At 39.0% G+C, this 14260-nt stretch overlaps 1 protein-coding gene across 4 annotated transcripts in view; it reads left to right on the top strand.

Annotated features, from left to right (window-relative positions):
- Positions 1-14260, top strand: part of MCOLN2 (mucolipin TRP cation channel 2) — a 64920-nt gene that overhangs the window by 5518 nt on the left and 45142 nt on the right. For all 4 annotated transcript variants that reach the window (XM_079139690.1, XM_079139689.1, XM_079139692.1 and 1 more), the window contains one exon: positions 8755-8914. In XM_079139690.1, the coding sequence (XP_078995816.1) occupies positions 8755-8914 (160 nt within the window). The remainder of the gene's footprint in view (positions 1-8754; positions 8915-14260) is intronic.

Genomic DNA, 14260 nt, shown 5'->3' with positions numbered 1-14260 from the left:
TTATTCATTTATTTATATGTGGTGCTGAGAATCGAATCCAGTGCTTTACACATGCTAGGTGAGTGCTCTACCATTGAGCCATAACCCCAGCCCCGGGTTGTATTTTTTAAAAATTAATAGGACGGAGCTTTCTATAGGTCATAGACAATAGAGGTTTGTCTGCTTAAATATATTGCAGACTTTTTTCTCTAGCCTGCTCATCTTTTAATTTTTTGAAATTTTAGCTTTTTATATTAAGGTCTGTCAGTCACTTTCATGACTTCTGAGTTTTTTTGTACTTATGCACATTATTTTTAAAATTTTTTATCCTTTGCAACCAATTTTATTTTTTAATGTATCTAATTTTTTAAAATTCATTTTGAGGGAGGATTTTAACTTTCTCCTAAATGGATAGCAAATTATCATGATAACAATTCATTGAAAAATTCCTTTGGAAATACATAAGGAATAGTGGATAAAACAAAATAAAATTTCTATCACTTACCACCAGTTAACTAAATTACCTACAGTCCTCTAAAGTGTCTCACCTAAGCAAGATTTGAATATATTTTTAATTCAGTTTTCATATCAATATTTTAGACTTTCTATGATTGTGTTTTTAATATTATTCTCATTATTTGATATAAAGTATACATACTAAGGGAAAGATTCATGTAGTCAGGGTTGTTTTCTTATTCACTGACCCATTTTTCCCAGAAATGTCCCCTTGGACCTATTCTGTATTAGGCAGCTCTCTGTGTGCTGTGGTATATAGTTATGAGCCACACTGGGGCTTGGTGAAGCTCTCTTGGAGGGAAGACCCATAAAGACTGTAGTCTCAACCATGAAGGAAACAAAGGGATAGAAGAGGCAGAGGGGAAGGGCACATGTAAGGGAGTATTAGTCCTCCCTATAAAGGGAACTGAGACATGAAGGATGGTGAGGAGAAGCCAGATAGGTGAAGAGTTGGGGAAGGAGCAGGAGGTGGTTGGGTATAAACCCCAGAAGGGGGAATGTCCCAGGGCTGGGAATGCAGTCATGGCGTAGTGAGGAAGCAGAAGAGGGTATGAGAAGGAGCGGGCAGAAAGAAGTCTTTTAGACAACCATTAAGGAGTTAAATTTTATTCTGAGGGTAGGGGAAAGTCCCTAAAGTGTTTTAAGCAGGGAAATGATGTCTGACTTGTGAAATTAGTTAAGAATAGTCAATAAAATTTCCCCTTCAGCTATGATGTAGAACATTGGGAAGCCGTTGCTGTTATCAGGTAAGAGATGATGTGTTTGGGCCAGGGCAGCTGCAGTAGGAACAGAGATGAAGTCCACTTCATGGTGTGAGTTGAAAGAAGACTTGATAAACTGGACATGAGAACTGAAGGAAAGGAGAAATGGAAGAGTGCTCTAGAGCAGTGGTTTCCACCCTTTGCTGCATGTGGAAATCACCTGGGAGGCTTATCAAACCCTGATGCTCAGTTTGTACCCCAGACCAATTAAACCAGAGTGTGTAGGGGCTGGGAGCTAGGCAGAAGTTATGTAGAGCTCCCCAGCTGATCCGACTGCACAGTCAAGGTGGGGAACCACTGAAAGCACTATGGATAACAACTGAAGCATTTGAATGGATGTGTTTAGATCATTGCATTAAGAAGGGCAGAGGAGCAGGTGGAGGACAGGTTTGAGAAACCTATTAGACATGCATGTGGAGTTTCAAGGAAGAGGTTAGATAAGGGAGTTTATTCAAGAGAGGTTTTTGGGAGATGCCAAAGTCCCCACCAGTTGGACATTATTTAAAGTCACAGGGTTGGACAAGCTCTTTTAGACTGAAGGATGGAGAATGGAAGAGCTATGAACTCTGCCTTACATCTAAAGGTCAGTTGAAATAGGAGCCAGCAAAGAAGACCCAAAAGGGGCCCAGTGAGGTAGGAAGAACGTCAGAGGAGTAGTGTCCCAGAAGCTGAGAAGCAGTTGTGTCAGGTCAGAAGCATTAAGCGTTGTTTAATGCAGGATCAGCTGCATTAAACACTGCTGAGCCAAGAAGCCCAAGAAGTGTTCCTTGTAATCCATGGCAGGTGATGTTTACTCTGAATGGTTTCAGTGGTGTGATAGAATGGGTGTCCAGTCTTAGTTCTAGAGGATCTGAAGCACAAAGATACCTTGAGGAAAAATGCTGTGTTCACTCCATCAGGTGACCTTAACTATGTGTGTTTGCGTGTGCATGTGTGTTTCTCATTTTTAATAATAAGACCATGTAGAGACCTCCTGAATTTATGGACTAGAATGCTTGTTTGCCAAAATACCAAACATTTTCAAATGACAGAAATTACATTGGAACCTAACACTTTTCTCTTTATTACTGTCTATCTTATTGGCTATTACTTCTTGAGAAATACTAACTCAGGCTACCGTGCCACCACGCACACCTGTAATCCCAGCAACTTGGGAGGCTGAGGCAGGAGGATTGTGAGTTCAAAGTCAGCCTCAGTAAAAGTGAGGTGCTAAGCAAATCAGTGAGACTCTGTCTCTAAGTAAAATACAAAATAGGGCTGGGGATGTGGTTCAGTGGTCAAGTGCCCCTGAGTTCAATCCCAGTATCAAAAAAAAAAAAAAAAAATTACTAACTCAGGGGTCAAGAAGAAACATTGGATTCCTGAAATTGGGGGTGGTTTGCAACCTTAGAACACCTAAATTGCCTCATTTGTAAAATAAGGACATAGTAACAGGTAACCTCTAAGGTGGACATTTTCAAACTTAGCTACATATTAGAATCACCAGGAGAGCCCTTGTCACTCTTGCTAGGTATGGTAAGAACCACACAAGTGCAAGTCAAAAGCTATAGCAGCCTTTGCTGGTTAGTTTATTTTCTGACAAGTCACCATCACTAAAACTAGTATGTGTATTTTCTTGGGCAAAAGTTGAGAGCCGTGACCCTTTCTTCTTAGGGTTTTTGACCCCAATAAGGTTAAGAATCATTGGTAACTTGTTTCCTTTGTTTTTTTTTTTTTTTTTCCAAAACTTCAGACTTCCATAGAATCTGTAAGTCATTGGTTTGATAAAACTGAAATTGCCCTTGGTCCTATGATGTTATTAGACCTAACCAACATCACATGACCTGGTTATCTGGAGGAGCGTAGGTTTTCGTAATAACTGAGGGTAACTTGCCAGTCCTCTCACCACAGTACCAGTCTCAGGCTTCTTTCTATAACCTGTTTAATTTCCCGTTCCTGCATCTCTAGTTTTTATTTAGCCCATAATATGGGTGACTTGCCATTTGATTCCAGATCTTGTTTTTATATCTATAAATACTGTGCTTTTTTCTTTGGATGTTTTGATCTTCAATAGTACTATTTATTAAGCTTATAAAAATCCAGATCATGCATTTCCTATAGTTGAGTGAAGCAGTTCACAACAATTTTGATTGGTTTTACTTATTTCATGCAGTTTCAATCATATGGCTGCCTTGCAATTGATGGTTCAGGGTAACTTAGACCTCTGTTGATTTCTGTTTCTTGATTAGTCTTATGTAATTACTACTTTTACTTCCCCTGACTTGTGTCTTTTTTTCTGAACCTGTTGGTGATTTTCATCATTTGTGATGGAATTTGCAATATTTCTCCTGTCTGTTCACCTAATTCTTGCTTATGAAGTTGAGATTGCAGCCTTTAGTCCTGCTGTACCAATCACCCGCTCGTGGTGCTCAGCATCAGAGGGTGTGGAAGTTTGTCTCAAGTGAGTAAAGATATTGGTCCTTTGATACTATCCTTTCTCTTTTAATTTTTCTTTATCTTTACTTTGTACCATTCTTCTTCTGTTGTTGTTGCTATAACAATAAGATGTCTAGGTATGTGTCTATTTAATACCCTTCATCTACCAGGAAACTACAAATTTTTATCTACTAATAGAAAGAGAGCAATAAAGAGCCCTCAGAAGAATTTAGACAATGTATCCATTTACATTTTCCTTAAACCTCTAGAATTTTAGAGCCAAAATATGATTGCCTTTTCATTTAAAATTTAGATGTTATTTTAAAATGATAAATCAGACTTATTAAAGAACATCTATCTCATTATGCACCTTTATTTTTTATATCAACTAATTTATGTATTTTATTGTCATTATCAGTTGATCACATTCAAATGGTAGTATCTTACATTTGCCAATTGACGTAGATACTCAAGAGAACAGTTTCTCAGGGTAGCTTTAGAGAAAGGTTTCTTTCATTTTTTTTAGTGCGACATAGTGGCACATGCCCTGTAACTCCAGCTACTTGGGAAGCTGAGGCAGGAGGATGGCCAATTCAAGGACAGCCTAGGCAATTTAATGAGACCCTGTTCCTCTCCCCGGCCCACAAAAAAGAGGGGGACAGGGAGTGTAGCTCAGTAGTAAAGCACCCCTGAGTTCAGTCCCCAGCACCCTCCCAACACACAACCTTTTTAATTTTAATCCTTGACATTTTTAGAAGTGCTGTAACTGCTTGTAAATAAGTTAAATGAAACAATTCTGGAAGGATACAGTAGTATAAATAATGTAGCACAATCAGCCACCTTGACACTCATTGTCTGCTACTTTACATATACTTTTTTTTCCCTATTTTGAAAAAAAATTTGCTACCTTTTTCTTTTCTTCTTTTTTCTTTCTTTCTTTTTGTTTTTCTTTATTTGGAACCAGGGATTGAACCCAGGGGTGCTTAACCACTGAGTCACACCCCCAGCGCCCCCCACACCCCCCTTTTTTTTGTATTTTATTTAGAAACGGGGTTTCACTGAGTTGCCAAGGCTAGCTTTGAATTTGCCATCCTCCTGTCTCAGCCTCTGGAGACACTGAATTACAGGTGTTCACCATTGCCTCTGGCCCTTTTTCTTTTCTTGCAAGTCTTCTTAATAAAGTTTCTTAGGGTAATGTTAACAGCGATTGTCATTTCTTGAACACTTAGTAGCAATGTCATGGAAGGATTCAGTGGCCAGAATTATTCGAAGCCTCTTGAAGCAATTGGGCTGCATCAGACACTCTCTGTTCCTAGAGCACTCAGTGCAGACTTCAACTATAGCTCTTAACACATTTCTTTCTTTTTTTTACTTTACTTTTTTTTTTTCTTTTCTTTTGATTCCAAGGATTGAACTCAGGGGCACTTGATTACTAAGTCACATTCCCCAGTTCTACTTTGTATTTTATTTAGAGACAGGGTTTCATTGAGTTGCTTATCGCCTCACTTTTACCGAGGCTGACTTTGAACTCAGGATCCTCCTGCCTTGGCCTCCCGAGTTGCTGGGATTACAGGCATGTGCCACTGTGCCCAGCTGCTCTTAACAAATTTGATTGTACTTGTATCTGTTCGCATTTCTCCTTTCCCTTGGACTGAGCTCCAGGGAGGAAGGAAAATGTCTCTAGCAGAGCTTGGCTCTCCAGGTGTTCACTAAGTATATGATCAAATGTGTTTTCACTGCTGTTTTGGCAAAAACAACCTCTTCTTCCTTTGGCTTAGCATTTCTCACACAGAGGCCGGGTGTGTGTGCGTGGGGGAAAGGGGAGGCTCCATGACTTCAGTGTCAGGGCCCTAAGAATTTCACACACACCTTCTTGTATTCTGTCTTCATTTTATTAAATTCACAGGATTCATCCTGTGAATCATCAGAATGAATCCTTTAGCAATACTAAACCACTAAAGCAATGGTGGTTAGCTCTAAATTCAGTATTGCTCAAACATGTCCATAAAGGCTTTTTACTGGCATGTTCTCAGGGCTCTGAAGTTCATGTTTGAGGATGTTGCTCTCAGGCATGGTTAAGAGGCCACCTTCTTTTGGAGAATGGGTCCTTCATTGCTCAGTCAAGTAACTTGACTAATGGCCTAACCTATTATAATTTATTCATTAAACTTACCATCAGGACACTTCCTAAGAAGCAGGAATTTTGGAACTCAAACTGGCTTGAGTCCCAAAGAATATGGCATTAAACCAGGTTCAATGACTGTGATGGGTTTCCCCCATCAGTCTCTCTCCCCAGGGTCAGAACTATGTCCATAATATGTTTTAGGCTATGCTACCGCACTCGCTGACCTATTTGTCAATGCTTTTGCAATTCTGTCTGTCCTGCTGGACAAAGAGTATGTGAATTTCAAGGAACCTATTCAACCTTGTGTCCTGAGCACCTAGCACATCCTCACTTAGCAGAGTAAGTGCTCGTCAAGTTAGTCAGATTGAATCAAGAAGTGACTGTTACAAGCACAAGATGAACACAGTTGTAAAGTCTTCCTCTTCTTTTGAAACAAGACTCTTTGTACTAACTGATTTTTCAGTTCTAAAAGCATTTTGTCTTTTCCAAGTTTTCTGGTAGATATTTTTTCTGTGTTGTTTGTCTTTAAATACAGTAAGCATGGTTATTTTCCAGTGTGTCTGATTCCAGTATGCTCGGTCCTGTTCCTGCTGTTTCTAAGTAACTGCTTCATGTTACTTGGTTACTGTGTTCTGAAGTCCCTGTGTTTTCTGGGATACTGAGGGTGATTCTAGTCTGGGACTTCTAGACCCAAGCAGGCTCACCGTTTGAAGTTCCCTGGCTCAACCAGGTGTGACACTCTCAGGGCTGGTCTGTGGCTGTCCTTTCTCAAGCTGGGTCTACTTTTACTTCCCTCTTTCTTTTTCTGTGATTTGGAGCCACTCTGCTGTCCTGTATATTTGAGGACAGGCAGTTTCGATTTTGGTTCTTGTCCTGAGAGAGCAGCCCTTTGGGGGCAGCTGTTCTATCAGATCTTGATGGGCTTTGACCCGAGTCTTGGCTACCTTGTTTCCCTTATAGAGGCCACAAAACCAAAGCCAAAGTGTGTGTGCATGGCCTTGGCTCTTACTTCTCCAGGTAGCCCAGGAGAGAGGAGTTCTCTGCTCTTTGGACTCTTTGATAGTTTAAAGATACTTCCCCACCCTGCCCCTCAAGGGCCTGTTTCATCCAGTTGTCTTTTCCTCCTTTCTTCCCTTCCTCCTCCTTTCTCCCTTCTCTTTTCTTTGTTTCTCCCATCCTGTCTTTATAGTCTTTCCTCTTCCCTCCTTTCTAGTAGAATAATTCTGACTATTCCAGTCCACCAACCCTGGAAATAAGAGATGTGAAAAAAAATCAATGTAGAAATAGAAAAATTACTAAAAACTAAGTGTGAGCCTTAGAAAAAGTTGTTCCTTTCAAGCTTGTTCATTAAGGTAGATAACAGAGATCATGAGTCAGAAAGAAAAATGTTATTTAGGTATTTCCAGGGCTAGGGATATAGCTCAGTTGATAGAGTGCTTGCCTCACAAGCACAAGGCCCTGGGTTCAAATCCCCAGCACCACAAAAAAAAAAAAAAAAAAAAAAAAAAAAAAAGAATAGCTATTTCCAGTAAGAAGATTCCTAAGAATAACTTCAGTTACAAAAACTGCCCAAGAAATGAGTAATTGGAACCATAGCCTAACCTATTACAGCTTATTCATTAAACTTAGCATCAGGACACTTCCTGAGAAGCAGGAGCTTTGGGACTCAAAGAGTATTTAAGAATTCGAGTCCCAAAGAGTATTTTTTGGCTTATATTGAAAGTCTTGGGATGGATAGTCTCAGGTACAGTTGGATCCAGGAATTCAGATATTGTTATTAGGCGTGGTGTCCATTTCTTGACTGATCTTCTGTGCCAGCTCCAGTCTCTGGCAAGCTCTCCTGTGGTGGCAAGATGGCCTCTAGCAACCCCAGACAGCCTTTGCTTGAAGTGTACAGTCTCCAAACTTTATGTACCTAACAGTACAAGTTGAGCACAGCATTCCCCATGTACATATATTTTTTTGTAAATTGTTATACAATACTGCTATACATTTTGTCATGTGTGTGTTTTCTAAGTTCTGTTAATTATTATATGTGTATATTCTTTGTTAATTTTTAATAGAGTTCAGTCTTTTAATTTTCAAAATGAAGACTAAAATGGAAGTGCTAATATTTTCTATGCTCCCAATGGATTGTTTTACACACCCCATGTTGGGGACTACTTAGGGAAAATACCACATTTGTCTCATCAGTTATAATCAGAGTCCTGTATTCATATCCCTTGTTTCTTTTTGGCCTAGCTTGAATAATGAGTCCTGGGTCCTTGGAACAGTTAAAGTAAAATTTTACTAACATAAGGAAACAAAATCTGATTAGCTATAAATAGAGAAATGCTATGCTAGCTCTTTGAAGCTATTTATATTCTGGAATCTTATAATAACTGATATTTCATCCAAAAAGGGGGGCAACATAATCCTCTCAGTGCAGAGTTTTAGAACAAAGATTCTCCCCTTCTATAACAATTTGATTCTATTAGTCTATGCAGTCTATAATTAAATATATATCCTGAAAGTGTTCCACCTAGTTTTTGTTGATACTCAAACACACTCAGGTACTTTTACATATTCACACTCTCACACATTCTCCCTCCCCCTTCACACACACACACACACACACACACACACACACACACACACACACACGCTTCTTGTAATACTTTCTTGTGATGGGAGAATACTCTATATTAAAATGCAGGAATTGAGTCTTGCAAATACATTTTATTTTTATCTTTACTTTTGTTGAGAATGACCACTTTGAATAGGAGGGACAGCTATGTGGAAAGACAGGGGGTAGAAGTAGAAGGTCTGGAATAATTTTCTGATTTCTAAAGAGAAAAGCAGTTCATTGGTTGGAGGGTTGTGATTGTAGAAAGAGGAAAAACATGTGAAAAGTGTTGTTTAGGAGCCTTCTGAGGGACAGGCAGTTCTGGGTATTTAAAAATTGATCTTCTGTGGCAGAAATGCAATGGCACATCTGGATTCTGAAGTGAAAGAGGAATGTCTGAGGGAAGACCTGAGGTTTTACTTCATGAACCCCTGTGAGAAGTACCGGGCCAGACACCAGATTCCATGGAAACTGGGCTTGCAGATTTTGAAGATTGTCATGGTTACTGCACAGGTAATTTACACTATTACTTTTCTTCCTTACCCCAAGATGAAACTGTTTTCCTGTGTTCTATACTTGACTTTTGTTCTGAAATATCCACAATCAAGTTCATTAAACTATAAAATGATGTTGACTCTGGAGGTAGACGGTAGGCTGAAGTTCAGGTTAGAAGGCAACCATGTGTTTTTAGTAAGAGCATGAGGTCTCTCCACAGGTTCTGTGAATCCTACATAAAAGTGAATCCGAATTGAGGAGAATTTCTTTATCTGTGTGAGGTTCATAGGCTACCAAGGCTGTCAGTATGAAGTGATTTGTGTTCTTGAAGTCCCTCACCTTCAAATATAATGTTTTCAAATATGCTTTTGAAATCTGCAACTTTTTTTGTCTTCTGACTTACAGAACACTAGGTTTCCCTTTTATCAGCAGCACTACGCTCAAAGTAAATGCTAACCCTGGGTTACTCTCAGTAGTGTATAAAAACAATGTTTGAACCTTTGGTTTAAGTTCATACTGTGGAGCAGTTTATCACCAGTATTAATGCAACCCTCAGAGTTGTCATCTAGCTGTTGAGTTTGGTACTGAACTAGTTTTGAGGCAGCTTCTCTATAGATAACTACATCTGAAACACATGCCCCTTTTAAAAACATTCCTAGAGCTGTGGATGTAGTTCAGTGGTAGAGCCTTTGCCTAGCATGTGTGAGACTATGGGTTTTATTCTCAGCACTGAAATAAACAACCCCCACCCATGCAAAAAAATGAAAACCCAATACCCAGTACTGATTTGGGATATTTGACTTTTGGCAAATAATCATTCTGTCATGAATAGAAAAGGATGTAAAGATGTTATTTCTAAACCAAAGGCCAAATGATTTCTCTGAAAAGTGGATGAGGTAAGGGGAGGGGAGGAGGTAAGGGAAGAATGGAGGAAGGATGGATTGTGTAGAGGGAAATGAGGGGTGGGGTGGGGGTGAGGGGAAGGAAAGATAATAGAATGAGATAAGCATCCTTATCCTATGTACATGTATGATTATGCAAATGGTGTGACTCTACTTTGTGTACAACCAGAGAAATGAAAAGTTGTACCACATTTGTGTAAAATGAATCAAAAATTTAAAAAGATGTTATTTCTAGGACATTAAAAAAGAAGTTATAAAAATGAGAGGAGGATCCTGCTATACCTGAAACTGCATCTTTATTCTGCATTCACAAAGAGGTCATGCCATTGTCTGACATGCCATTCTAGTTCCTCCAGCTTTAGAGAAAGCAAGTGGCTTCAGAAAATACAAGATTGAGATGCTGGGACATTGTTGAAAGTGTATGCTTATTAGCTCTTTTCATTCTTGGTTTTGAAGTTTAAATTCTGGCAATCTATAATAAAATAGGTGCATTCTTAGTATTACCTGGAGGGAAAAGTCATGTCCTGATTTGTCATTTGTTAATTTTAATTGTCTTGCAAATCCTTATCTTGTTAAACCAGCTTCCATTTTGACTTTTCTCTCTAATGTTACTAAAATTCTATTTACATAGGCATAAAGTATCATTGCCATCTTTGACTTACCTTCTTTGTCCTGATACTTACTAAATCCCATTGGTTGGTGTCCCTCCAAATTGCATGTATTTTTGTTTTTTCATACTTGCTATCTTCTCTCTAGAACAAACCGTGGTCCTCAATTTTAAAAAATATGTGAAACATGCCATTTGCTGAACACTGAGTTGGGGATACAGCTGTAAATATATTTTACTTTGCTGCCGACTGCTGAACCTAGCACAGAGTTTACTATATGCCAGACACAGTAAGCATTCTCTGTGTGTTAACTCCTTTCACCCTTACTGTGACCCTGTGAGGTAGATTCACTTATAATTCTTTTTTTATGCATGAAGGAACTGTGGGGAAGACTGAAGGAGTTTGTTTATAACCATTCAGTTAGTAAGTGGCAGAGCCAGCCTTTGAGTTCAGATGGTCTTCCTCTGGAGTCTGCACTTTCACTGTCTCATACTGCATCTTCCGGATGGAAGTTCTGCCGTTGGAGTTCATAGTTATCAACACAGGCCAGTGAACTAGGCTGCTTCTGGTCATCATCCTACCCTCCCTTCTTACCTTTGCACACACCAGTCTGTTCCATGCTAACATCACATTATTTTTCTTAGAATAGCCAGACCAACCAGATGATTCTCATCTCTGCCTGTTGGTACCCTATGTCTAGAGTGGTTCCTTCCCCTCACCATGCAGGTGCTGTTTGAAGTCCTGTCTCCCCATCAACCTTTCCTGACTACTTGACATGTAGTTTTTCTTAATACTCTTTGCTGTCTACATCACTAATTTTACTGTTAATAATGAAGTATTTCTGGGAACCTGTAATTTACTTTTTGTGTGGACATACTGTCTTCCCTAATAAAATTAGGAGACAATGATTTTTTGTTTCCCTGTAGGATCATTCTATTAAGTTTTGCTACTTAGCTGCTATCGAATTGGAGATTTTTTGAATATCTCTCCTGTCAAATTCCACTTTTCCTTCTTCTTCTTTTTTCTGTCTCTTTTAGCACTCCCTCCTCAAGTGTAATGAGATGTGTGGAATTTTATCAATGTTGATGAGAAGGAATCTTGTATTTTTAAAAAAAGTTCCTACTCTGCATTCAGCAGTAATTTATAATCTTGAGGGAGGTGTCTGCATTCTTTTGCTAGTTCTACTCTTTCCCTCCCATGGTCCTTGTACATAATTGGAGTGGTATCTTGTTTTTACCTAGAATAGAATATTTTCTCCTACATTGATTTCATAACGAGGTCTTTAATTGATTTCATAACTGTTGTCTTTGCCAGACAACAGTTAGTGAGTAATTATTTTTCTGTCTTGTGTCACATTTCCAGCAAATCTTAGGATCTAGTTGGTGGGATGGTAATGCATTTTTGCTGTCAGCAGCTTTTTGGACATAAAGTTATTTGGTCAACACCATCATCCCTGACTCTTCCTCTGCAGAGAGGGTTTGCTTCTGTCATAGCAAGAAAAAGACTTTGCAGTTTCCTCTTCAGGGTTTGTCTCCCCTGAGAGATATGTTGAAGATGCCAACCCTTCCCTGGTGGTGGGCCATACATGAAGATCTTGGCTTGTTCTATGAACAAGAGAATGGAGAAAGTTTTTTGTTCTTGATGCCAGATGGGTGGTTCCAAGCAGATTACAACACTATCTTCTTTTCAAAGTTGAATTGATGGATTTGAGTTTAAATAAAGTGGTGGCTTCATATGTCAACAAATCATGTGCTACTTTCTCAGTTAATTGTCCATTCCATGTTCAGACCTGGGTTGGATCTAATATCTGTGGATCAAGAGTATGGCGGTGTTTCAGAGCTGAGGTAGCCCAGTGGTCAAGAGAATGAGCAGGCTTTAGTGTCAACAGACCTGGTTTGAATCCTCACTTTGATACTCTCTACATATTCCAGCTTGGATAAGTTAATTGACTTCAGTTTGCAGATGTATAGGATGCAGTTATATTCATCAATTGATTCCATACTTAGCTCTGACTTTGTGATTGGCACTATTTAATTTCCCACGTCTGTATAGTAAGTAGTAGGGAGAACAGAAGAAAAGAAAAGAAGGCCTGTCTTCTTATAGAGCCCAGTGTAACAACTCATTCATAGAATATGGGGGAATTAAATGAAAAATAATAATTATAAATTTTTAGCACAGTGTCTGATACTCCATAGGAAGGGTTGACCCTGCCCACGTGGTATCCAACTTGTCAAAGAGGACACAGCTGGCAAACTTTGACTGAAGAACTTAATGCAGTGGTGCTACAGGTGAGGTAGGTGGGTTTGGTGGATACAAGGTATCCCCTTCCAACACTTTGAATCAATTGTGTGGCTGGTTCTCTGGTTTACTTTTTTTTTTTTTTTTTTTTTTTTTTTAGGTTTCTTTTTTTATATACCTTTATTTTATTTATTCATTTTTATGTGGTGCTGAGAATCGAACCCAGTGCCTCACACATACTAGGCAAGCACTTTACCACTGAGCTACATCCCCAGCCCCTCTGGTTTACTTTTTAGCTTTCAAAAAGCAACATGACCTTTTCTCATCTCTCCTGTAGGCGCCATTGACAGATGTCATATGCTTGAAAGAACTTTTAACCTTAGCTTGCTTGATTTGCAGCACAGGTGGAATGATGTGGGATATCTTATCTGATGTTCTTCTTAGAATAGCTGAGTCTTCTGCAGTTGCTCAATCCTTTGACTTGGTATTTGAGGAATGTGACACGGGGAAATTGAAATGCTCTACAGTATCATCTATATACATTCTCAAGCAAAGTTGCCTTTCATAATTATGAAATGCTAGAACTTAATTTTTTTTTAAAACAAATATCCCAAAGATAATATTTTTTTCTAACAGAAGGAAACTGTTCATGCAGCACCATAAAGATGGTTTTGGAGTTAGACCTAGCTTCCATTCTAGTTAGGTGGCTTGGGGCAATTTAATGAGGCTAGATATTAGTGTCCACTTATGTGAAATGCAGATTATAGAAACATTTTCATGGGTGGTTGCAGTGGTAAACAAGATCTGGCATGTAATCGCTGGAAAATAGTGAATATTATTTTTAATAATTAACTCTTTAAAAATAAAGTCAGGCAAAATGTAAAAGCTAAAATATAAAATACTAAAAACCTCTCTGACATTTTGCATGTGCAAATTAACATTAATTTCACCTGAAATTTTCATAATTAATATTTTATGTATTATTATATAGTTGTATCATACTGAATCATGGGATGGCAAGAAATGCCAGAACTGTCAGGGTCACCTAATTAAACTTGCTAATTTTACACATTCCCAAAGTGCTGTGGCTTAGTTGAGTAAGGACTTGGGGGAAACTTCTGGAGTCTCATTGTTTTATAAAACAGGGAAGTGGGAAAAGGTGTGAGGCACAGGCTTTTGGAGATTTGACTTCACCAGTGCCTGTGTGTGTGTGTGTGTGTGTGTGTGTGTGTGTGTGAGTGAGAGAGAGAAAGAGAGAGAGAGAGAGAGAGAGAGAGAGAGAGAGAGAGAGAGAGAGAGAGAATATGCACAGAAGGTATGAGAGAGGGCAAGAGGTGAGGGCATACGCCACAGTGTAAGTGTGCCTGCATGTGTGTGTGAGAGAGATTACACCTGAAAATGTGCACCTGTGTGTATATAGCTGTTCGTGTGATTTCTTAGTTTTTTGTAAACCTTTGGTACTGGCTAATTTTCCCTGTTTATTGGGATCCAGGCAGAAAACTTTCACTCTTGGTGAGGAGAGCCCTTGGGTGCCTAATCTTGTATCAGATACAATGGAAGGGAGGACAAGTAGATGTTTTATCAGGAGCAGGTGGGTGCTTGGTGACAATGAATGG

The sequence above is a fragment of the Sciurus vulgaris genome (genome assembly GCF_902686455.1).
Source record: "Sciurus vulgaris genome assembly, chromosome: 1".
NCBI classification, from domain to species: Eukaryota; Metazoa; Chordata; class Mammalia; order Rodentia; family Sciuridae; genus Sciurus; species Sciurus vulgaris.
Note: the sequence above shows the minus strand (reverse complement) of the source record. Positions and strands in the feature narration are given on the sequence as shown.